The following is a 23209-nucleotide window of genomic DNA, read 5'->3' on the forward strand; positions in this document are numbered from 1 at the left end:
ATGTTAGATGAAATTCTGAAAACAGATTAAAATCATGTATTTAGTAGAATTCTGTTTATTTTCTCATGTTAGATAAGCTCTAGATGATTTGGATAAACTTCTGGGAGTTGCTCTGCTTATAATTTTTAAGCCTTACGGTTTTATAATCTTTTAGGTGTTTTCAGTAACGTTGTTATAATTCTATAAATAGTAATTGGTAGTTCTAAGGCTAATATGTATTTTGTTTCCGTTAAATACAATTTTGAAAACAATATTCTAACATGAATTTTACTCTTTGTATCTGTATTTATCCTCTTATAGTATGATTTCTACCTGCTTCATGAAATGTAAATTTTTGTTATACAAGTTTAGTGAGTTCCCTGATTTTTTGTTTTATCTCTTGCCTCAAAGACACACGTGATAATTAGTAGTTTAAAAATATGCCTTAAAATATTTATCTTGAAGTATTTTTTCGTGTTTTTTTTTTGGCTGCCTTGGTTGCTGTGCGCGAGCTTTCTTTAGTTGTGGCTAGTGGAGGCTACTCTTCATCGCGGTGCGCAGCCTTCTCATTGCGGTGGCTTCTCTTGTTGTGGAGCATGGGCTCTAAGCGCGCGGGCTCTAGAGCGCAGGCTCAGTAGTTGTGGCATATGGGCTTAGTTGCTCTGCAGCATGTGGGATCTTCCCAGACCGGGGATCAAACCTGTGTCCCCTGCATTGGCAGGCGGATTCTTAACCACTGCGCCACCAGGGAAGCCCTCTTTTGCATTTTCCATCTTTCACTAGTGATCTCTCAGAAATTTTATTCTTTGGAAAACATAGCTTTCTCTTTCCTTATTTTAGCTATTAATTTTTTTTGAATGAAATAGTCTAAACATTCAGAAAGCTATAGGAGATAACAAAACTTTGTATCAACCACTAACTTTATTGAATTTTAACAAGTTGCCATATTCTCTTCATATTTTGTTTTTAAAATAAAACTTTACAGCTACTGTTGAAACCATTTGTGTACCCCTCCCCAGTTGTATTCCATTCCTCTCTAACCATAGGTCTGATTTTTTGCATTTATCATTACTGTGCATGTTTATCTATCTATCTACCTAAATAATATATAGTTTCATATTTTTAACAACAAATTCTAGCATATGCATATGCATATATTCTTCTGCAACTTTAAAATTGTTCAAGCATTGATTTTAAAATTTGGCCATGTCATTACATGTAGTTCTAGGTCATTCATTTTAACTGCTTTGTAGAAGTCCATTGTGGGAATATACACCATAATTTATCTGTTTTGCTTTTGCTTAGATGTATATACTTTACAGTTATAGAATGTCTATATCCTGTTTAAACAAGCATGTATTCTCTTGTACAGATGTAACAGTTTTCTGTGGAACAGTGCTTTCCAAATTGTAGGTCATGACCCCTTAGTCATTAATGGATCATGAGATCAATTTAGAAGACCTTAGGCCTCAAGTTTTTTTTTAATGGTATTTCATACACAATGTGAATACCTGTTAGCATTTTAATTAGTGAAATAGAAGATATCGGAGTGTATCTCATGTAATACAAGTTTTTTTTCATTAATCATTGTTTCAGAATGTGTGTTTTAGGGTGACATAAAATGTATTTTTTACCATGTGTTATGGTCATTTGCACAGAGATGCGAAATAATTGTGTTGAGAGGAATGCACTTTTTAATTTCATTTGATGTTTTAAAAAATTGCTCCCACTGTGGCTTCACCAGTTTACATTTTCCAGGTGCAGTGGATGAGAGATTACATTGTTCTGCATATTCACGCAGAGGATAGTAGTGGCATGAGTGAGATATAATAGTGGCGTGGACGAGGCTGGCACAGGTGAAGAAGTTTTCAAATTCTGATTGTATGTTTAAGATGGAAGCTATCAGAATGCTGACAGGTTGGATGTGGAGTAAAAGAAAAAAGGAAAAGTTAAGAATTTAGGCCTGATTAGCTATCTGAATTAAAGTGATACTTGCCAAGATGGAAAGGAGAGTAGAAATATGGGAATAGAAATCAAGAATTGTTAGCACATATTTATAAAGTCCTGGAGTTCAGGGGAGGGGTTGAAGCTGGAGTCATTAAGGGATAAGAGAATTTAAAGTCACGGGACTGGTTGACAGCCACTGGAGTGGATGAGGTGAAAAAGGGGTTAGGGAGCTAATATTCCAACCTTTGAAGATTGAGAACAGGAGGGAGATCTAGCAAGAGGCTGAGGAGAGGTGAGGTAATGTTTCAAGGGGGAAGTGGCCAGCTGTGTTAAATGCTGCTGAAAGGTTAATTTGAGATCTCTAAACTGACCGATGGTTTCAGTGTGTGGAGAGGCTGTTGGACAGGATTGTTTCTGTGGAGTGATAGGCAATGAAACCGTGGTTTAAAAGAATGGGGAGACTTTCCATTTCTGTAATGGTGGCCTTGGTGATCTGGACCAACTCTCCAGATGAGAACATCTAGAGAGTTAGAAAGATCATCCTCTTGAAAACATCCAGAGGTTAGAAAGCACAGCTTAGAAGGTAGTGAAAAATTACAAAGCCAACATCTGGGAGAAGATGGAAACCCAGAGAAATGAGCGTAGAACTTGGAGGCTACTTTTTATCTAGAGGCATCTGCTGAATCCAAAAGGTATATACTGAGAAACCAAATAGTGCTTTTGACAGGAAAGAAAAGATACTGGGAGCAAGAGGGACTTAATGAGGTGCTGGCTGTGTTCTATTTCTTCACCTGAGTCATGATTACATGAACATTTGCTTGTGATATCTCATTCGCTCTAAATTTATGTTTTTTGCACTCTGTTATGCTTCCCATAAAATCAACTTGAAAAAAGAGTGGGAGAAACAAAGTGGGAGGGAAGCAGTGGAGACAGCAAGTATAGCAATGCTTTTGAGGTGTAATTGTTGGAAAAAGAGAAATGGGGCAGTTAGCTGGGGAGATTGTGCAATCAAGGGAGACATTTTCTTTTTCTTCTGTAATATGGCATATAGTACAGTATGGTTGTGTGTTGATAGAAATGATCCCATTGAGGGAAAGTTTGAGAGGGGAGTATTATAGCAAGAGCATTCAACTTGAGTAGGTGAGAAGGAATGTAGTTGGCTTCAGACAGGAACAGGGATAATGCAGACATTGTATAATGGGGAAAAGGCACAATGTTTATGATCACAGATGTCTACAGGATGGTCAGTGTGTTGCTGGGAGTATGGAAATCCTCATCTGATGGCTTCTTTTTCAGTGAAATTAGAAACAAGGTTAACACCTGTGAGTGAGGAGGGTCGGAGAGGTATTGGGAATCTCAGGAGGTGTGGAACAGTTTGCAGGGGTTAACTAGGAAATGTAGTGGGAACACTGGATAGTGCTGAGAGCCTCCTTGAGGTTGTGTTTGTAAATTGAAAATGAGACCATTCAGCATGCTCATATGTTTTCTTTAGCCATATTCAGCAGCGCTAGTGCAGATGCAGAATCAACGGAAAGTTGGATTTAGCTATTGGGATATTGCCAAGCGAGTGAGATAGAATAGGGAGATACAAGACAGTGATTATAATAAAGAGTCCTGGAAAACATGAAGAGGGTCACAGAAAGTAAAAGGATGGAAGGGTCTGGATTTGAGATCCCAAGGAAGAAAGCTAAGGATCTGGGATTATTGGAGTAACTGAGTTGGAACAAGCCAGGATGTCAGGGGGAGGGTGTGGGGATGGGAGGTGGAAGGAGCAATGGTGACCAGAGATTGGGATGCTTAAAATGGAGATTATCAGTAATGATGTGGTCTAAGGATATAGCGTAAAAGTAAGTGGATGAGATATGGTGAAGGAGAGCAGAGCAGAGGCCAAGTGTTGATAAATCGACTGCATGGAAACTAAAATGACTGATAATGTGATGACAAGACTCGTGATGGAATTGGTAGGGAAGGGGACAGATGACTGTACCAAGGATGGGTCGGCAACTTCTTATAGCACCTTCTTTAAAGGACCTGAGGCTTCTTAGGGAAGAGGGAGAAACATAAGTCTTGAAATAGCGATGAGGAACAAGGGAGATACTTGCCCCCACTTCCAGACTCAGTGGTGCAAGGGATGTTGAAGAAAAGCTAGCCTTCTCTTGAAAGACCACTCAGGAGGCAGTATTCTTGGTGATATTTTAACTAGTGTAGAATATGAAGGGAATATTCAGAGAAGAGATGGTGAATATTCGGGAACTTTGCTAATGACAGTAACCATGAATTCCAGAGAGCACAGTGGAAAGGTTTAGAGATTATGAGCTTTAGTTAGCCAAATCACAATTAGAATTTGGGTAATTCACGATGACCTGGAAGGCTTGGGTTCTTTGTTATTTGTTCATAGCGTTATCTTCAGTACCTAATGCTTTTAAAACATTTTCACTAGATCTATAATTATGTGTCTATTCTCATTTCTAATACTGTTTGTTTCTTTTCTCTTTTTTCCTTCTGCAGTCTTGCTAGTGGTTTGCAGTTTTTAAGTTTTAAAAGAGGAGTAGCTTTTCCTTTTGTTTATCCAGTTTTTAAAAACTTGTTTTCTATGTAATTATCTTTTCTTCTATTTTTGTGTTTAATCTGTTTTCTCACTTCCTTAGTTAAATGCTTAACCTGTTAATTTAAAATATTTTTGTTTTCTAATAAACTCATTAAAGACTCTAAATTTACATCTGTGAATCATGTCAGTGTACCCTGCTAGTTTTATGTGTAGTACTTTCATCCTAATTCATTTACAAGTAGTTTGTAATTTCCATTTGATTTCTATTCAACCCAGGATGACTTAGAAGTACATTTTAAAATTTCTATGTACATTTCTTTTTGCCTTTTGATTTTCTCATTTTTGTTATTGATTCCTAGATTAATGATCAGTAAAGATGGTCTTTTTGAAATGTGTTGAAACCTTTGTGATCTAGAAAGTGTGCAGGGTTTTTAAAATGTTTCCTCTGCTGTTGAAAATAACATGGTCTGGTTGCCCGTTACTTTTGTTTTTTTCTGTTTTGGTGTGCATATTCTATTAGATTCTGATTAAGTTTTATAAAAAAAAAACTCCCACTATGATCGTGGATTTGACAATTTCCCTAACTCATTCTATTAGTTTATTTTTCAAGGCTGCATCGTTGGATGCATTTAAGACAATTTACCGTGTGTGTGTATGTGTGTGTGCGCGTGCGCGCGCACGTGTGTTTTTTAAACTCAGTGTTTGCGTATCTTTATTGACTTTCTTCCTCCTGATTTTGATATTGTTACATCACTTTTAGTCTAACATTTTCCTGGTATGTCTTTTTTCTTTTTCTATTTTTTTTACTTGCAGCCATCTGTATGATTTTTGTTTTAGGTGTATCGCTAAATGGCTGAATTTTATATTTTTAAATCATATAATCTTTGTTTCTAATAGTTGAGTTTGATGCATGTATATTTATTGTGACTACTGATATATTTAGACTTATTTCTTTTAGGTTGAACCATATGAAATTGATATTCATTTTTGACCTATGAAAATGACAGCTTTATAAAGTTCTATCTAAATAAATCTTGTTTTCTGTTTACCATCATTTTTTTCTTCCTTTTCTGCATTGCTAATTGATACAGTTTCAATTGATAAAATTTTTAGTATTCATGTTTTTCTCTCTCTTGGTTTGGAAACTTCACATTTTATTTTTATTCCTTTAGTGGTGAGATCTGGGCACATAGTAATGTCTGTCAAGGTGTGAATTCATCTACATGCTCAGTGTACATAGTGTACTTTTGATCTGAGCATTCATGTTCTTCACTTCTAGAACATTTCTAGTTGTAATCTCAAATTTTGCTGTGTCACTATTCCCTCTGGTCTGTTCTTTTGGAACTGCTCGTGTGCATATGCTAGAGCTTCTTAATCTATACTCTTATTTTTTCTCCTTTTTTGAATTGTACCTAGATGAATTTCTCGTTAATGTCTTGATGCTGGCAAAGTCTAGATCTGCCATTATTGGCTGTGTGGCTTTGGACAAGTTAGTTCACCTTTCCTTACCTCGGGATCCTTATCTGTACAATCTGGACAGTAACAAGAGCTGCTGGGAGGCTCTGTAGTGCTTTGAATACTCACTGGCCTAGGATGTAGAGAAGGCCTCTGTTCAGGGAGAATGAGCTCCTGGTCCCAGTGCAGTTCTCAGGAAAAGCTTACTCCAAGCATGCTTTTCCATCCTCACTCTTTTCCACTCATCACTGTCTGGCTTCTGAAGTGTATTCACAATGAAATGTGAAATGAGAACTATCAGCCTAATATTTAAATATCCCTACATTGAGATGGAGGAGACTGGCCAGCAGGTGGTTTTCAGACCGATTCCCAGAGGTGGAAGGAAGAGTAGTATGGGACAGCCCCTAGAAAGCAGCTTTTTCACCCCCTTATCTGAATCCAGAAAAGCCTTGGTTGTTCTAAGCTGTAGGGTTAACTGGTAGTATAGCTGGAGTGTCCAGATCACCCTGTGTGAGAACCTTTACTGCCTTGTAGGGTCTCCAGGGGCACATTTCTGAAGGCAACTGGAGGAAAGAATAACATTGTTCCAGTGTCAAGAAGAGTTAAATAGAATTAACAGTCAAAGAGTTCTCTTTGTAACCTGTAATCTTAGGGAAGGAGATTAATACATATTCAAAGCACCTAATTTGGCAATTCCATCCTATATAATTAGTCTCAGATGATTAAAAAGTAATAATACCACTTATTGAGTGTTTATTTTATACCCAGGACTATAAACATTATCCTGTTTAAACAGTTGAGCAAAATGGTAGTAGTATGCCCAGTTTACAGATTGGTAAACTCAGCTTGGGGAGATTAAATAATTTATCCAAAAGTATGATCAAGAAGTGACTCAAGTGAAATGTGTCAATGATAAAACATGTAATCTTAGTCACTGTGCTTGGCCATCACTTTTATGGTTAGATCTTCATTGATCTTGCCTGAATGAGAGTACATGGAGGAGAAATTATGTAACATTGCCAAACACTGCCAGACAGTGTTTTAACTTGTCGTTGATAAGTGGGAGTGTCAGGTAAATTTGGTGGGTGACAAAGAATACTCTGAAAATCATACTTAAAGGGACATGGAGATGAGGAATAGGTTATTTGTGCATATTCACCTTGATTTGGAATCAAGCTACTTCATTTCTGTAAGCCTCAGTTTTCCCATCTTTAAAATTGGGAGAGCAATACCTCTGTCTTGGGGTTGTTGTAAGGATAAAGTGGGATAATGCATATAAAACTCTTAATGCCATTCCACTCCCTAAGAGAGTTAGGATAAGTACAGTGGGACTTTAACTGTTGAAAAATCATGGAAATAATAATTATCAAGGGAATTCTATTGTTCTATATTCCTAAATTTTTAGGCATTTGTGTGGATTGATTCTCTGGTAAGCCTAGTCTTGCTGAGTTGAACACTATCCTAAGCAATTTTATTAATGTCTTTATTTCCTGAAACACTGCTGAGTCACTCAGGCAGGCACTCAAGCTAACTCTCAGACTACATAGTGAACTTCATGCATTAGAGTTTATTCAGTAATCCTCTCACTTGCTTATAAAATGAGTACTCATTATGCAGGGCAATCAAGTATTGTATATAGGGACATAAATGAAACCACTCGTGTTTTCGCTCATTGTTTAAAAATTATATAAATGGGATTTTCAATCTACTCTAGTATATAACTCACTCCCATTAATAGCACCAGCCCACTGTGGAAGTGATGGTGTAGTCTGAAACACCTGCCATCTCCCCTCATCCTTTCTCAGTCTGTGCTCTCTGCCAAAACGAAGGAGTAAACTAAGAGAAAGACATGCTGTATAGAAGAGAGGAAATCCAGTGTGCAGAGAGAGAACAGAATCCCGGGCGGGGCTGAGGGGCAGGTGGCAAAGGGAGAGCCTCAGATGACAGTGGTGCAGGCATGGAGGGAGGCAGCCCAGAAAACCTCAGGAGAGGTTGCTTTAAGAAGATTCCACTGATATTATATTGATAGTTGGTGCTTCTGAACACCTTAAGAGACTTTTAGACAGTTTGTAGAGAGTGTGGGTTTGAATTAGTGACAAATACATAGAAAACTAAGGAAGAGTGGGGGGATAATCAGTGGTGAAGTGGAGGGGAATGTTGTGCAGAAAGAGGAAAATTATTCATAATATATGACTCAGCTATGAATAGCATTTTTATTTATTCATTTATTTATTTTTGGCTGCGTTGGGTCTTTGTTGCTGCGCGCAGGCTTTCTCTAGTTGGAGTGAGCGGGGACTACTCTCGTTGCGGTGTGCGGGCTTCTCATTGCAGTGGCTTCTCTTGTTGCGGAGCACGGGCTCTAGGTGCGCAGGCTTCAGTAGTTGTGGCACACAGGCTCAGTAGTTGTGGCTCGCGGGCTCTAGAGCGCAGGCTCAGTAGTTGTGGCGCACGGGCTTAGTTGCTCCACGGCATGTGGGATCTTCCCGGACCAGGGCTTGAACCCGTGTCCCCCTGCATTGGCAGGAGGATTCTTAACCACTGCGCCACCAGGGAAGCCCTATGAATAGCATTTTACATAGTTCTAATATACATTCAGGAGTGATGTATCCAAATTTATAATATAATTTTGGGAGACTGAGAGACTAGCAAGTTTATGTGTTGGGGGAGATAGGAGTGAGATAAATCCTCATATTCTGTAGTAAGAAGTCAATACATAATATCTACAACTAGGGAAATATCAAGTGAAAATGCAGATATACTACTTAGAATTATGTCTGCTCTGTGAGAAGGGAGAAGTGTCAAAGAGGTGAGGGAACAGCCTTTTTTTTAAATAGATCTTTATTGGAGTATAATTGCTTCACAATACTGTGTTGGTTTCTGTTGTACAGCCTTTTTAAACAAGCTTTTGACAGCTTATTTTTTAAGCATGTACATGTCCTTTGATCAAAATAAAACCTAAATAAAGATGCTCAGCTAATTCTGATCTCTGCAGACATCCCACCTCCCAGAGGCTCATTACTCCAATCTAGTGCTTCTCAAACTCAAACTTGCTAGGGTAGGAGAGGAGGGAGAAAGGAAAATAAGGCTGGGAATGTGGATGTGGAATTAAATCTATCTCTGACCTTTGGTCACCCCTTAGTAGTTTACCAGACCAGAAGGAGAGAGCTTATCTTGGGACTCTTTCTTTGTGCTTCTAGTGCATGCTTCCAATTGTGGAACTGCCTTTGAGTGCAGCCTGACTAATGCCAGAGGGGGAAAAATGGAAAACTCACCACTGGTTAGATGGAACTTCAAATTCTAGTCTCCTTCACCAGTTGACCTGCTACCATTTACATTTCAGTGTCCCCTCAGACAGCTGCTCCATGTATTCTGTCCAGGAGTTATGGTTCCACCCACTGGGAGTAACAGAGTGGAGTGCACTTACTCCATCTTTCCTGGAGCCAGAAAATGCACCCACTTAAAGTGAATAATTCAATGATTTTGAGTAAATTTGCAGAGTTATGCAAGTATCACCACTTGTAGAAAATTTCCATCACCCCAAAAAGATCTGTGGTGTGCATTTGTAGTCACTCTCCATTCCCACTCTCAGCCCTAGGATTAAGTTATCACTAATGTACTCTGTGTATATAGATTTGCTTTATCTGGACATTTCATATAAGTGGAATCATATAATGTGAAGTCTTTTGTGTCTGGGTTCTTTGACAGAGAATAATATTTCTGAGATCCTCCCGTGTTGTAGCATGTATCCTTTGTTCCTTTTTATTGCCCAGTGTTATTCAGCTGTATGGATAAAACACATTTATTTCTCCTGTCACCAGGTGATGAACATTTGAATTGTTCCCCTTTTCTGGCTATTATGAATCATGTTGCTAAGAACATTTGTGTTACAGGTGTTTGTGTGGATATATAGTTTTGTTTTTCTTGGGCAAATTCCTGATTGCTGGGTCATATGATAACTTTAACTATTTAAGAAATTGCCAAACTATTTTCCAGAGTGGCTGCACCATTTATGTTCCCACCAGCAATGTATGAGGGTTCTAGTTTCTCCACATCCTCACCAACACTTCTTTTTGACTGTCTTTTTTACTATAGCCATTCTACTAGGTATGAACTGGTGTTTCATTGTGATTTTAGTTTGTGTTTCTCTAGTGATTAATTATATTGGGGATCTTTTCATGTACTTATCAGCCATTCTTATATCTTTGATGAAATGTTTCTTCAAATATGTTGCCCATTTTAAATTGGATTATTTGTCTTCCTGTTACTGAGTTGTAAGAGTTCTTTATGTATTCTGGATACAAATCACTTATCAGACATATGATTTCCAAATATTTTCTCAGTTTGTGGCTTGTGTTTTACATTTCCTTAATGGTAACTTGAGGCACATAATGTGCTTAATGGCTCACAAAAAGTTAATTTTAATGAAGTCATATTTATCAGTTGTTTCTTTTATGGGTTATGCTTCTAATGTTATCATACTTCATGGTACAAGACTGGAATCTTCCCCCCTAAGATCGAAAGGATGTCTACTTTCCACTTCTATTTAAAATTGTATCAGTCCAAAACTTGCACCTGTGCTGTGGGTACAGAAGGAGAGCCCCAGAAGAAGCCCTTTCTGGTCTGGGATACAAGAAGAGGGTCTCTTAAGGGTTAGAGAGTGGAGTAAAACCCTTATTTCTCCCCTAACCCATCTCTTTTTAAAAAATTTTCTTTACCTGCCCCACAATCTCAGCCCCTAGGCAGTATTGCCAGGCAGCACAGCCATGAGCAGTGGCCAGGGAAGCAACTAAACATCTGAGGGGAATTGTCTCTGACTAGAACAACTCTGGTGTCCGGAGCATGGGTAGAATTCCCATTGCTTTTCTTTTTCTGTCTCCGACAGTGTGACCTGGAACACAGGACAGTCTTGGGAAGTATGCAGCAGAGGGAGGAAACTAAAGCCTCTGCTTTTTAGCTATGTTGGAAGACTCAACATAAAAGATGTCAGTTCTCCCCAGTAGATGTTTGGTGAAATTCCATTCAAAATCCCAGCAAGGGATTTAAATTTTTATTTCAAAAGGCAAGGGAAATAGAATAGATAAAATAATTTTGAAAAAGATGAATAAAGTTGGAGGAAATACAGTACCCAATTCAAAGACTTTCTATAAAGCTGCAGTAATCAAGACAGTGTGGTGTTGGCAGAAAGATAGATATATAGATTAGTGGAACAGAACAGAAAACTCAGAAATAGACCCATATAAATATGGCTGTTTTTTTATTGAAGTCTAGTTGATTTACAATGTTGTGTTAGTTTCAGTTGTACAGCAAAGTGATTCACTTTTATATATTAATATTCTTTTCCATTATGGTTTGTTATAAGACACTGAATATAGTTCCCTGTGCTGTACAGTAGGACCTTGTTATCTGTTTTATGTATAGTAGTTTGTATCTGCTAATCCCAAACTCCTAATAATACCCCTCTCCCAGCCCCTTTCCCCTTTGGTAACCATAAGTTTGTTTTCTATGTCTGTGAGTCTGTTTTTGTTTCATAAATAAGTTCATTTGTATCATATTTTAGATTCCACATACAAGTGATACCATGTGGTATTTGTCTTTCTGACTTATTTCACTTAGTATGATAATCTCTAGTTCCATTCATATTGGTGCAAATGGCATTATTTCATTCTTTTTTATGGCTGAATAATATTCCATTATATACACACACAAATACATATATATGTATGTATTTATGTATATACCACATCTTCTTTATCCATTCAGCTGTCAGTGGACATTTAGGTTGCTTCCATATCTTGGCTATTGTAAATAGTGCTGCTGTGAACATTGAGGTGCATGTATCTTTCTGAATTAGAGTTTTCTCCAGATACATGCCCAGGAGTGGGATTAGGCTATTTGATTTTTGACAAAGGTAAAAAGCCATTCAATAGAGAAAAGATTTTCTCTTCAACAAATGGTGTTGGAACAGTTAGAAATTCATATGCAGAAACATGACTCTCAACCTGAATCTCATGTATTATATGAAAATTAACTCAAATTGGATCATAGATCTAAATCTAAAACCTAAAATATGATAATTTTTAGGGCCAATATTCAGGACCTTACATTAGGCAGAGAGTATTTAGACATAACATCAAAAGCATGATTTCATCAAGGAAAAAAATGATAAATTGGACTTCATCAAATTTTAAAATTTTCACTCTGTTAAAAACACTGTTAAGGGCTTCCCTGGTGGCGCAGTGGTTGAGAGTCCGCCTGCCGATGCAGGGGACACGGGTTCGTGCCCCGGTCTGGGAGGATCCCACATGCCGCGGAGCGGTTGGGCCCGTGAGCCATGGCCTTTGGGCCTGCGCGTCCGGAGCCTGTGCTCCGCAACGGGAGAGGCCACAACAGTGAGAGGCCCGCATACAGCAAAAAAAAAAAAAAAAAAAAAAAAAAAAAAAAAAAAAAAAACACTGTTAAGAGAATCAAATGACAAGCAACAGACTGGGAGGAAATATTTATAAACTGGATATCCAACAAAGGGCTTGTGTCTAGAAATACACAAAGGACTCTCAAACATCAACCCTTACTCCAATGAAGATGTTAAAAAATAAAAATAAATTTTTTAAAATTAAAAAAGACATTCAACCCAATTAAAAAAAATTTGAATGCAGTAAAAAGTTGTCAAAAGATTTGACACTTCACCCAAGATGCTATATGAATAGCAAATGAAAAAACACCAACCATTGGGGAAATGCCAGTTAAAACCATAATTAGATACCACTCTATACCTATTTAAATGGCTAAAATAAAAAGTACCGACAGCATCAAGTACTGACAAAGATGCAGAACAATTGGAACTCTCATATATTTCTGGTGGGAATGCAAAAATAATACAGTCTCTCTGGAAAAGTTTGGCAGTTTAAAAGTCACACTGTTACACTTACCATGTAACCCAGCTAGCCCATTACTGAATATTTACTCTAGAGAAATGAGAACATGTTCACACGAAAAGTTTTTTTTTATTGGAGTATAATTGCTTTACAATGTTGTGTTAATTACTGCGGCATAGTAAAGTGAATCAGCCATACGCATACACACATCCCCTCCCTCTTGGACCTTCCTCCCCCCACCCCAACATCCCACCCAGCTAGGCCATCACATAGCACGGAGCTGAGCTCCCTGTTCTATACAGCAGGTTCCTACTAGCTATCTATTTTGCACATGGTAGTGTATTTATGTCAAACCTAATCTCAACACAGAAGACCCCGAATAGCCAAAGCAATCTTGAGAAAGAGAAACGGAGCTGGAAGAATCAGGCTCTCTGACTTCAGACTATACTACAAAGGTACAGTAATCAATACAGTATGGTGCTGGCACAAAAACAGAAATATAGATCAATGGAACAGGATAGAGAGCCCAGGGATAAACCCACACACCTATGGTCACCTAATCTATGACAAAGGAGGGAAAAATATACAATGGAGAAAAGACAGCCCTTCAATAAATGGTGCTGGGAAAACTGGACAGCTACATGTAAAAGAGTGAAATTAGAACACTCCCTAACACCATACACAAAAATAAATTCAAAATGGATTAAAGACCTAAATGTAAGACTGGACACTATAAAGTTAGAGGAAAACATAGGAAAAACACTCTTTGACATAAACCAGGGCAAGATCTTTTTTGACCCACCTCCTAGAGTAATGAAAATAAAAACACGAAAATTTGTACATGAATATTTATAGCAACCCTATTCATAATGGCCAAAAAAACTGGAAAGAGCAGGTGAATGAAGAAACAAACTAATATATCAGAATGGAGTACTATTCAGCAATAAAAAATAACAAACTTCTGGTATAACAACTTAACGGAATCTCAGAGATACTGTCCTGGGTGAAAGAAAGATTATACACCTCATTCGTGACATTTATGAAAAGACAAAACTATAGTAATGGAGAACAGATGTTGGTTGCTGGGGGTGTTAGGTGTAGGGGGAGGATGTGCTATAAGAGGATAGCACAAAGGAGTTCTTTGGGGAGATGGAACTGTTCTGTTTTCTGATTTTGGTGATAGTTATATGAATCTATACACATGCTAAAACTCATAGAACTTTTCACCACCACCCCCAAAATAAGGTCATTAAAAAAATGACACAATACCAAGTGTTGGTGAGTATGTGGAACAACTGGAACTCCAACAGACTGATGGTGAGAGTGAAAATTATTACACGCTCTTTGGAAACCTGTTTCACAGTATTTACTAAAGCTGAGCTTATATATCCTTTATTGCCCAACAGTACAGAAATGTATACATGTCGTCACCAAAAGACATACACATGAATATTATCATAGCACTATTCATTATAGCCCAGACTAGAAAGTACTCTAATGTCCATCAATGGTGAATGGAAAAATAAGTTATTATGTTATGATTATGTATTCATATAATGGAATACTGTGCGGCAGTATAAATAAACTATTGCATACAACAATATGGATGATACATAACCACACTGTTGAATGAAAGAATTCAGACGTAAAAGGATGCTCTGTATTGATAGCTCCCAAAGTGTAGTCCTGAGACTTCTGGGGTCCTTGAGGTCCTTTCAAGAAGTCTGCAAGGTCAAAACAGTTTTCATAATATTACTAAGATATTATTTGCCCTTTCTGCTCTTAATCAACTAGTGTGCAGTGGAGTTTGAGAGGCTGTGTGGATCAGGGTCCAGGTGGGAGTCAGAAATCACACAATAATTTGAACAGAGAAAGTTTAATATAAATAATTACTAACTATAATGGAATTAAATATAAGGGAGTAAAGATAGTAGTAAAGGAAGGAAAATTATTAAGGAAGGAAAACCTTTGGAAGGGAGACCCCTCCATAAGGCTGGGATTCAGACCTCATTGGAGGAGTTTCTGTAGATGGTAGAGAACTTTGCTAGTTACCCCTGGCCAGACCTGGTGCACACTACCCTCCAGAGTGGGGACTGGTAAGGCAGGGTAACAAACATAAAATACACTTCAGAGCGCATTTGGGCAGGAAGTCAGAGCCAGAACTGCCAAACAGCAACCACCCCTCCTGGCTTTAGGCAACCAACTCTGGGAAGCCAACTGCTGGGGTACCTGGGAGACTTACTGAGAGTCTGCCTGTGGGGTGCTACTGAAACTCATGCGTTTGGGTGTCTTCCACACACTCCAGTAGCAGCCACCCTATAGGAAGGAGAAGAAAACAAATGGAGGCATGCTAGAACCAGGAAGGGAGGTTTCTTCCTCCGGCAGGGTCCCTCCAACACCCTCGACTGTCAAAGCTTATGTATGCATCTTGCCAACTGCAAAGGAGATACGCTTGTAGGAGCCAGTTACACTGTCACAGAGCAGGCAGTGAAGGATATATTTGGAGATAAGAGGCAATAAATTCGTAGTGGGTTACTATATGAAAGTGATAAATCATCTCTTTGATAGCTAATGTAATATGTGTTTGTGGATTCTTTATTTTAAAATTTTGTTTTATAATTTAATAGCTATAACCCATAGACAGAACAACTTTGGAATCCTCAATTTTTAAATGTGTAAAGGGGTTTTGAGTCAAAAAGTTTGAGAACCACTGCTCTATATTATTCCTTTTAAATAAGCATTTAAAGAAAGAGGTAAAATTCATCTGTAGTGCTAGAGGTCCAGAGGAGTGGTTACCTTGGGAAGGGGCAGAAAGGAAGCCTCTGGGGTGTTGGTAATGTTCTGTTTCTTTGTCTGGGTGCTGACTCCTTGATGCAGTCACTTTGTGGAAACACATTCACCTGTATACTTATGGTTCTCAGCTTGTTTGAATGTATATTATATTTCAGTAAAAAGTTAAGACTCTTCTTTTCCCTCTCTTCCTAACCCACACCCTGTTGTTAAATCTGTGTGGTGTTTTTGCTTTGTTTTGTGTGTTTTTAAAGTAGCACAACCTTACACTGGCTAATTTTCATCCCTGAGGATAAAAGACTCAGTTGGGACAGGGTGGAAGAAAACTGCTTCATAGTACCGCCTGTGCTTATCCTCAGCTCTGTGCTCCCTACCCCCAGAGGGATCCCTCACCTCCAGCCCCACAAGGACAGGTGGTCCCTCCCTGGGAGAAGCTTAGCTAGAATGCTGAAAGCATCTCTGGTCTTCTCAAGTGCTTTATTTTTTTTTTCTCAGGTAGAGGGGAGTATGTGTGTGTTTACCTGTTTGAGATCAGTTATGAAGATTTTCCCATATTTTCTCTATATTTTCCATTTTGCATTGAGAGAATATTTATGAATTTATATGTTCTCTGAATGATTGAATTCAATTGTTTGATTTAGGAAATTGTTTTCCTTTTTGTCATCTGTTCTTCTGGGTCGCAATATTTTGCTTTGCTTTCTGATTCTTCCATCCTGCTGTGAATGATTTCCATTTTAGTCTTCTTTATTTCCAGTGTTCCTATAGCCTTGCTTCCTTTCCATACAACTTCAGAATTTAATTCTTTAATGTATCATCCTAGTAATAAATCTGGCTTATCACTCCTCTTCTGCAGACCCTGCCATCTCAAGAGTTTTCCATCGTCTTCCTGTATGCTCCCTAGCCATGCACATGGCTAGCAGTACTGTTGATACATGGCAAATTTGCCTAATCATCTTCTGTGTCTCACTTGATTTTGTTCTTTTTGTTGTTTCAGTAAGCTAGCAGCTTTACAGTCACCATGACTGTTTTCTGTTTCCCAATTCTCCTATAATAATAAGTAGGATTAATTTGTGAAAAAGGATTACATATGACTTAATATGATTCAATTAAATAATATTAGAAAGTCTTTTTCTGAATGCCCCTTACCCATACACAAGCTATTCCTGACTTCACAGTCCTGCTCCAGTAGTCTGTGAGTCAGGTATACAGCATGCACCTTTCCATGAAAACATGAGTGTCTTGCCTTGCTCACCAACAAGGTACCTGAAGCATAGTACTAATGAGATATCTATAATTTGGCCGCCATTTATAACAGAGTTTTGATAAATACTGTCCAAAAGTAAGACTATTTGATATAATGCTATTATATCAATACTATCTGAAAATAATAATAATAAATGGTACTATTTTCAGATAGTATTATTTGGAATGCCAAGAACCTTCCCATAGTTTTCCTTCCCGTAGCCTAGGCAGCTAGTCTTGTGGACTTCACCTCTAGCCGAGACCTGGAGGGAGGGGATTGTAGAGAGGGTGGCAGGCTGTGTGGCAGCCTTCTAGTGGATCTTGGTGTGAACACAGGGTGAGCGGGGAGTGGACTGTGATGTGGACATACGGCTGTGGTCTGAGGCTTCGGTGGATAGACAGTGAGGTTACTGGCGAGAGGAGAGGGAGACGCGCTGTGAAAGGGAGTCTTGGGAATGGTGAAGAGGTGGGAGGGGCTGAAATGGGATTTAATGAAGAAGGACAATGGAAGCTGTTTGTTTCCCCTTTTCTCCTGGGAGGGAGGAGGGACCAGTGCTGATGGGGCTCCCTAGTGAACTCTCCTTCGTTTCTCCTTCTTTCAACCCCTTTATTTTACCTTGCCATCTTTTTCTTCTTCTATTTTCCTTTTCTTGCAGCTGCCAATCAGCAGCCCTAGGGTGCCACATTTAGTAAGTAGGGTTATAGTGGCCGCTTCAGAAGAGGGCTTTTGTTGGTATTTTTTCTCAATTCTTCCCCCTTCTCTCCTTTCTCCGCTCCCACTGACAGGTAATAATAGACGAGATTGGAGAGACCACACAAGGTTTGAGGAGTTTACGAGAGCAAGGAAGAAAAGGTGGATATAGAGGTGGAACAACTCTTAAAATTTGGGGGTCCCTAAGAAAGAATAATACATGCACTCTTTAGGAGAGGTTTTGTCCTAAAACAGATGCCTTGATGTCTGGTTACTTAGTGCTGTTGTTGCCCTCGGTTAGTCTGTTTCTAGCGGTTTCATCTAGTTAACAAGATTGAAAGAAGAGACCATGTAGAATTAGTGTATTGAATCTGTGTGCAGATATTTTGGGTGTGTTCGGTCTTTCTGATGGTTACATTTCTAATGATAGTCTGTACCAAACAAGATGCATGTGGACATTTCATTGTGGAGGGGGCAGCCTCAAGGCCGTGGAGCTCCCAGTCAGGCCCTGCCGCTCCCTCCCTTGGCCCATCCTCTGCTTCTCATCTGTGAAATGTGGCTTCAGATACCTCACAGAACTATTAGGAAGTTTCAGTGACCAGTACATAATAGATACTCAGTAAATATTAGTTTACTTCCTTTGTGGAAGGTAATCCTTTGCTTAGATTATTAAACTGTTAGACTGTAGTGGTTCTGATTTTTTGTCTAATGGGATTCTTAAGATACGTTCACTTTGGGATTAATATAGCCTTAGTACATTATCCATTAAAACGAATCAACAGAAAACATGTCAGGAAAGAAGTGCCTGATTTTAAGAATATAATTAACATCTTTAAAAATAGTTTTAATCTAACCATATAACTTTAAGTAGGTACTATTTTTTTTTTTTTTTTTTTTTTTTTTGGCGGTACGCGGGCCTCTCACTGTTGTGGCCTCTCCCGTTGCGGAGCACAGGCTCCGGACGCGCAGGCCCAGCGGCCATGGCTCACGGGCCCAGCCACTCCGCAGCACGCGGGATCCACCCGGACCGGGGCACGAACCCGTGTCCCCTGCATCGGCAGGCGGATTCTCAACCACTGCGCCACCAGGGAAGCCCAGTAGGTACTATTTTATTAAACATGGAACATTAACCAAAACTTAAATAAATGAAGTTACTGAGAGTTGCACCACTAGAGCCACCTGTCTTATTCTTCTATTACCCCTTACTTGATTATGCTATTGTAACAGTTTTACAAAGGCATTTGCTTTGTCTCTAGGTGTAAAACAAAGGTGTATCCAGATAATCTTCCTACAACAAGTGTGGTGATTGTTTTCCATAATGAGGCTTGGAGCACACTTCTACGAACTGTCCATAGTGTCATTAATCGCTCACCAAGACACATGCTAGAAGAAATTGTTCTAGTAGATGATGCCAGTGAAAGAGGTAAATTTTACATTTTAATGCCAATAATATGTTACACCTTTTGTCATTATGGTTAAAAAACTAGTTGCTATCATTTAACCTAATAATTTTATACAAACTTCTAATTTATCCTAAAAGTTATTTATGATGTTTGGACTCATTTCACATATGCAGAAAATTTACACCCTTGTGAAACTTAAATATTACTTTAATTAGCATTTAGTTTGTGTCACATCTAATCTTGTTTTAAAAAGAAATCTATAAAAATTTATGCAGAACAGTGAAAAAAAAAAAAAACACGTAATTTTGTCAGGATTTTCTCTGTGGGAAGCTGCAGCCCTGAGTCAGTGGAGAAAGATTGGCTCCTACTGAGAGCCATGAATAGAGAGATTTAGTTCCACGTACAGAGGGAAGCATCCCTGACAGCAAAACAGAGCCTGAGCTGGCTGAGCCTTAGTTCTCCAGATTCTTCTTAGGTTTTCCGTTTCCTCTATTCCTAAGTTCAGGAATAATCTATAGCTAGGTACATAAAGGGTGACGAAGGAACTTATGAAAAAGTGGTGTATAATATGTTTCTGATCTCATGATGAATCTCTACAGTGGCTCTTGCCCAGACATTCTTCCAAGAATCTCAGAATTTTTCACAGGCTTTTTTTTCACAGCACAGCTGTTCAGCATCATTGGTGTCATGTGTTTCACCCAATAGTCCTATAGTCACATGAGAAAAATTTGGAGGGAACTACGGAAAACGGCTCTTCCTTAAGCAGCCTTAAACTTCATGACCCATCTTTTCAACCTTTTTTGTTATTATCTTCAACTTTCTCACCTATCTCTCATTGCATCTGCTAAAATAGTTTAGTCAAGTATTATACCTTCTCCTCCCTGTGCCCACACTAAATATATACATTTAACTGTGATGAATTTAATCATTTCCTGTCTTAATTATTGGGAGTAATTTACTCATAACAATTTAAATCTTCTTACTTTGCCAGGTTGTAGAGGTACAAATGAAGAATAAGTTACAGCCCTGCTGTTTCAATGGCCTTGTAGCTTACTTCCTTAATCTAATCAAGGAGATAGTTTATAATTACATAAAACATTTAATAGTAATATATAATGTAATTTATGTCAAAATGAATGAGAGCTGTTATAAATTAAGAATACCACACTTAAATAATTACTGTTGACAGTAGAAGTATAAACCCCACATGGATAATTGTTAGCTAGTAGTTAATTAATCCCTCTTTAAGAAAATTAGCTGAAGTTAATTTTAGCAGTGATTCATACATCTATCCTGCAAGTGACTTTTACTTATATGTTGATATTTGTTAAATGTTCCTCAAGAAAAGATATTTTTCCTCAGATGAAATGATTTATTTTTCCAGTCCCCCCTTTGTTTTCTCCATTATTTTGTTGAGTGCCTGAGAAGGCTATGAAATAGTAAGTTTTTGTAGGTTGTGGCCTAACCAGCAAGACTTACATGTCTGCAACCTGAAGTGACAAAGATAGTCACGTATCCCGGTTCTCTTTTACCTCCCTCGTGTAGGCCCTTCTGAATCACCCCAGCCTTTGTAAACCTGTAATTGGAAACTTGTGGGCAGGTGTCTGCCTCCCTGCCCCCTCGGGCTTAGTCACTAAGCAGGACCCTGAGCGTCACCCCACAGCCCTGATCAGCGACCTGGCTCTTCTATATCTTCCTGCCTGGAAAGTCTCAGGCATCTGGGTCACCACTTCTGATATTTGGGAACCCCTGGGCATTGTGTTTTTGTGGTTATAACTGCAGTCTTGCTATCCAGATTGAGAATTATCTAATCTAACTTTCTTGTTTAGGTGGTAACTTTGGGCCCAGGAACCAGAGCCAGCTCTCTAAGTCCGCTCTTTTCCTATTCATGAGGCACAGCCATGGCACTGTCATTTCTCACCTGGCCAATGAAGTAGACTAATTAGTCTCCCCACAAACACTCTCACCCCATCCTGTCTGTTCATGCTGCGTGCAGAGGGAGCTTTTAAACGTGCAGACCTGACCGTGTCACTTCTCTGATTAAAACCTTTCCTCTAAACAAGGACCTACTGTATAGCACAGGGAACTATAGTCAGTATCTTGTAATAACCTATAATGGAAAAGAATCTGAAAAAAAAATATATGTATATATAACTGAATCATGTTGCTGTACACCTGAAACACTGTAAATCAACTGTACTTCAATTAAAAGAAAAAGAAGCCTTCCCTCTAAGGCCTGCAGGACCTGGCCTCTGCCTGCATCTCCAGTCATATCTCAGATCATTCCCTGCCCACCCCAGCCCCTAGTTCCGATCGTATGTTTCCTCAGAATCAAGTTGCACTTAGAGAGGCTTTCCTGACCTCCTGCGACCGGGTCATGTCCCTTTGAGCACCTCTCAGAACACTCTATACTCCCACAGCTCTCCCCAGAGATTTACCTGTTTACTTGTCTATTTAATGACTGTCTCTCCCCACCCTGCCCCCCAGACAGGCACTATGACTCCATCAGGACTATTTGCTCACCGTTATCTCCTCAGTGTCCACAGTGCCTATCACACAGTAGACAGTCCAGAATATATTCAGTGAATGAAGGAAAGAATAATCTACCAGTCAGTTGATCCTTATTTCTACTCCTTGTCTGCACAGACTTCCTAACTAGGTTGTGTAGTGTGCATAGTCTGCTCATGGCCTCAGGGTATTGGATTTCACGGTGAACCTGCTGAGTTGTCAGTAGCTCCATTTATTAAGTATGAAGTAGGTGCTGTAATTATCCCTATTTTATTGATTGAGCAAAATGAGACTTTGCATAAACCTAGGGCTTAACCTCTTAACTGCTATGTAGTCATGTCTGTCATAACTTTACTGTTAAGGGGTCTGTAATGAAGACGGAGTCTGGATGAATCCCTAGTTCATGTTCGAAGTTATGCAGTTGTCATCTCAGAAGGTTATGTTAAGATTTAGAACTGATATAATGTTCTTAATCTGAGATGACTATTGTTTTTCTCATTTTACACAAAAGGAAACAGAGGTTCTTATTTAAGTAGGGATTAGGAGTCAGATTTATTACACTCTAAATTCTTTGCTCTTTCTACTGCTCTTTAGAGTTCTGGCTAAGATTTCTCAGATGTTGCTGGGAGCAGTGAAATTTTCCCTGACGTTCACTCTCTGACAGCCTCACAACTCCCTGATGCAGAGATGCCTAGGGATCCATTTATAGACTAATAGCTGTAAAGATACTCTAATAAAATAAGATTCTCTCATTTTTAGATGACATAGTACCTTCTAATCATAATCACTTAACAACCCCGCCATGGCTTCATTTTTATAAAATGAGGTTTGAATAAATAGTTCCTAATCCCCCACCTAGCCCTGAGTCCATAATTCTACATCAGGTGTTAGGAAGATACCTATTTCTTAGCCATATTGCCTGAAAGCCACAAAGACATCAAACAAAGATGCCAAGAAAATTTGTTGAATAGCAACTTTTTTCAACTACCAGACCAGAGAATCATGCATTTTTCTATTTAGTTATAGACAGGACAGAATATTATAACTTTCAAAGATACAGGATTCAGGGATTAGATTGATTCTTAATAAGCACTTTAAACTCTGATATTTTGGGGAAGACTTACTGGGCGACACAGTGTTTGTGACACAGCCGAATTTGACTGGTCTAAGGTACTAGAATATATCTCACAGCTTACCACGTGAGATTCTGTCAAACTCTGGACATAAAGCAATTTAAATTTGGATCTGGTTGGGTGAATCCACAGTCCTGAATTGTTCTCTCGGTAGTTCCCTTCTAGGATTTCTTGCTGTGGGTGAAAAGAGGGGCTTTGAAGTCAGGCAGACCTGGCTTGAATCTTGGATCTACCTCTTAATAAGCTGTGTCATCTTGATCAGTTCATTTAATATTCTGAGCCATAGAGTTTCATGTCTAAAATATGTTTAATGACATCTCATAGGGTTGTTATGAGGATTAAATGAAATAAAATATGTAAAGAACCTGACATTGTACTAAATAGACATAAAGTGGTAAAATGTTGTTTTTCATTGGGGTTGGCACTACCCTCACCTTTTTTTTACTCAGAATCAAGTTATATATGTTTCTGACCCTAAGATTTGGTTCATAAAATCATGGTGATCAGAGAGGAGTTCTCCACATATTTTTCAGATTCTCTTTTTAGCCCAGATAATTTAGGAAGTGTATTAGCAGACATGGAAATGATTGGTGTTCTGGTGTAGTGGGACACAGAGGCCTTTTTTTCTTTCACAGTTTTCA

General features: G+C 38.7%; 1 protein-coding gene across 2 annotated transcripts in view; it reads left to right on the forward strand.

Annotated features, from left to right (window-relative positions):
- The window catches only part of GALNT1 (polypeptide N-acetylgalactosaminyltransferase 1), a 128094-nt gene that overhangs the window by 73794 nt on the left and 31091 nt on the right, over window positions 1-23209 (forward strand). For both annotated transcript variants that reach the window (XM_081252537.1, XM_081252536.1), the window contains one exon: window positions 18781-18947. In XM_081252537.1, coding sequence (XP_081108663.1) covers window positions 18781-18947 — 167 coding nt within the window. The remainder of the gene's footprint in view (window positions 1-18780; window positions 18948-23209) is intronic.

Source organism: Mesoplodon bidens, assembly GCF_964165515.1.
Source record: "Mesoplodon bidens genome assembly, chromosome: 13".
In the NCBI taxonomy this organism is placed as follows: domain Eukaryota; kingdom Metazoa; phylum Chordata; class Mammalia; order Artiodactyla; family Ziphiidae; genus Mesoplodon; species Mesoplodon bidens.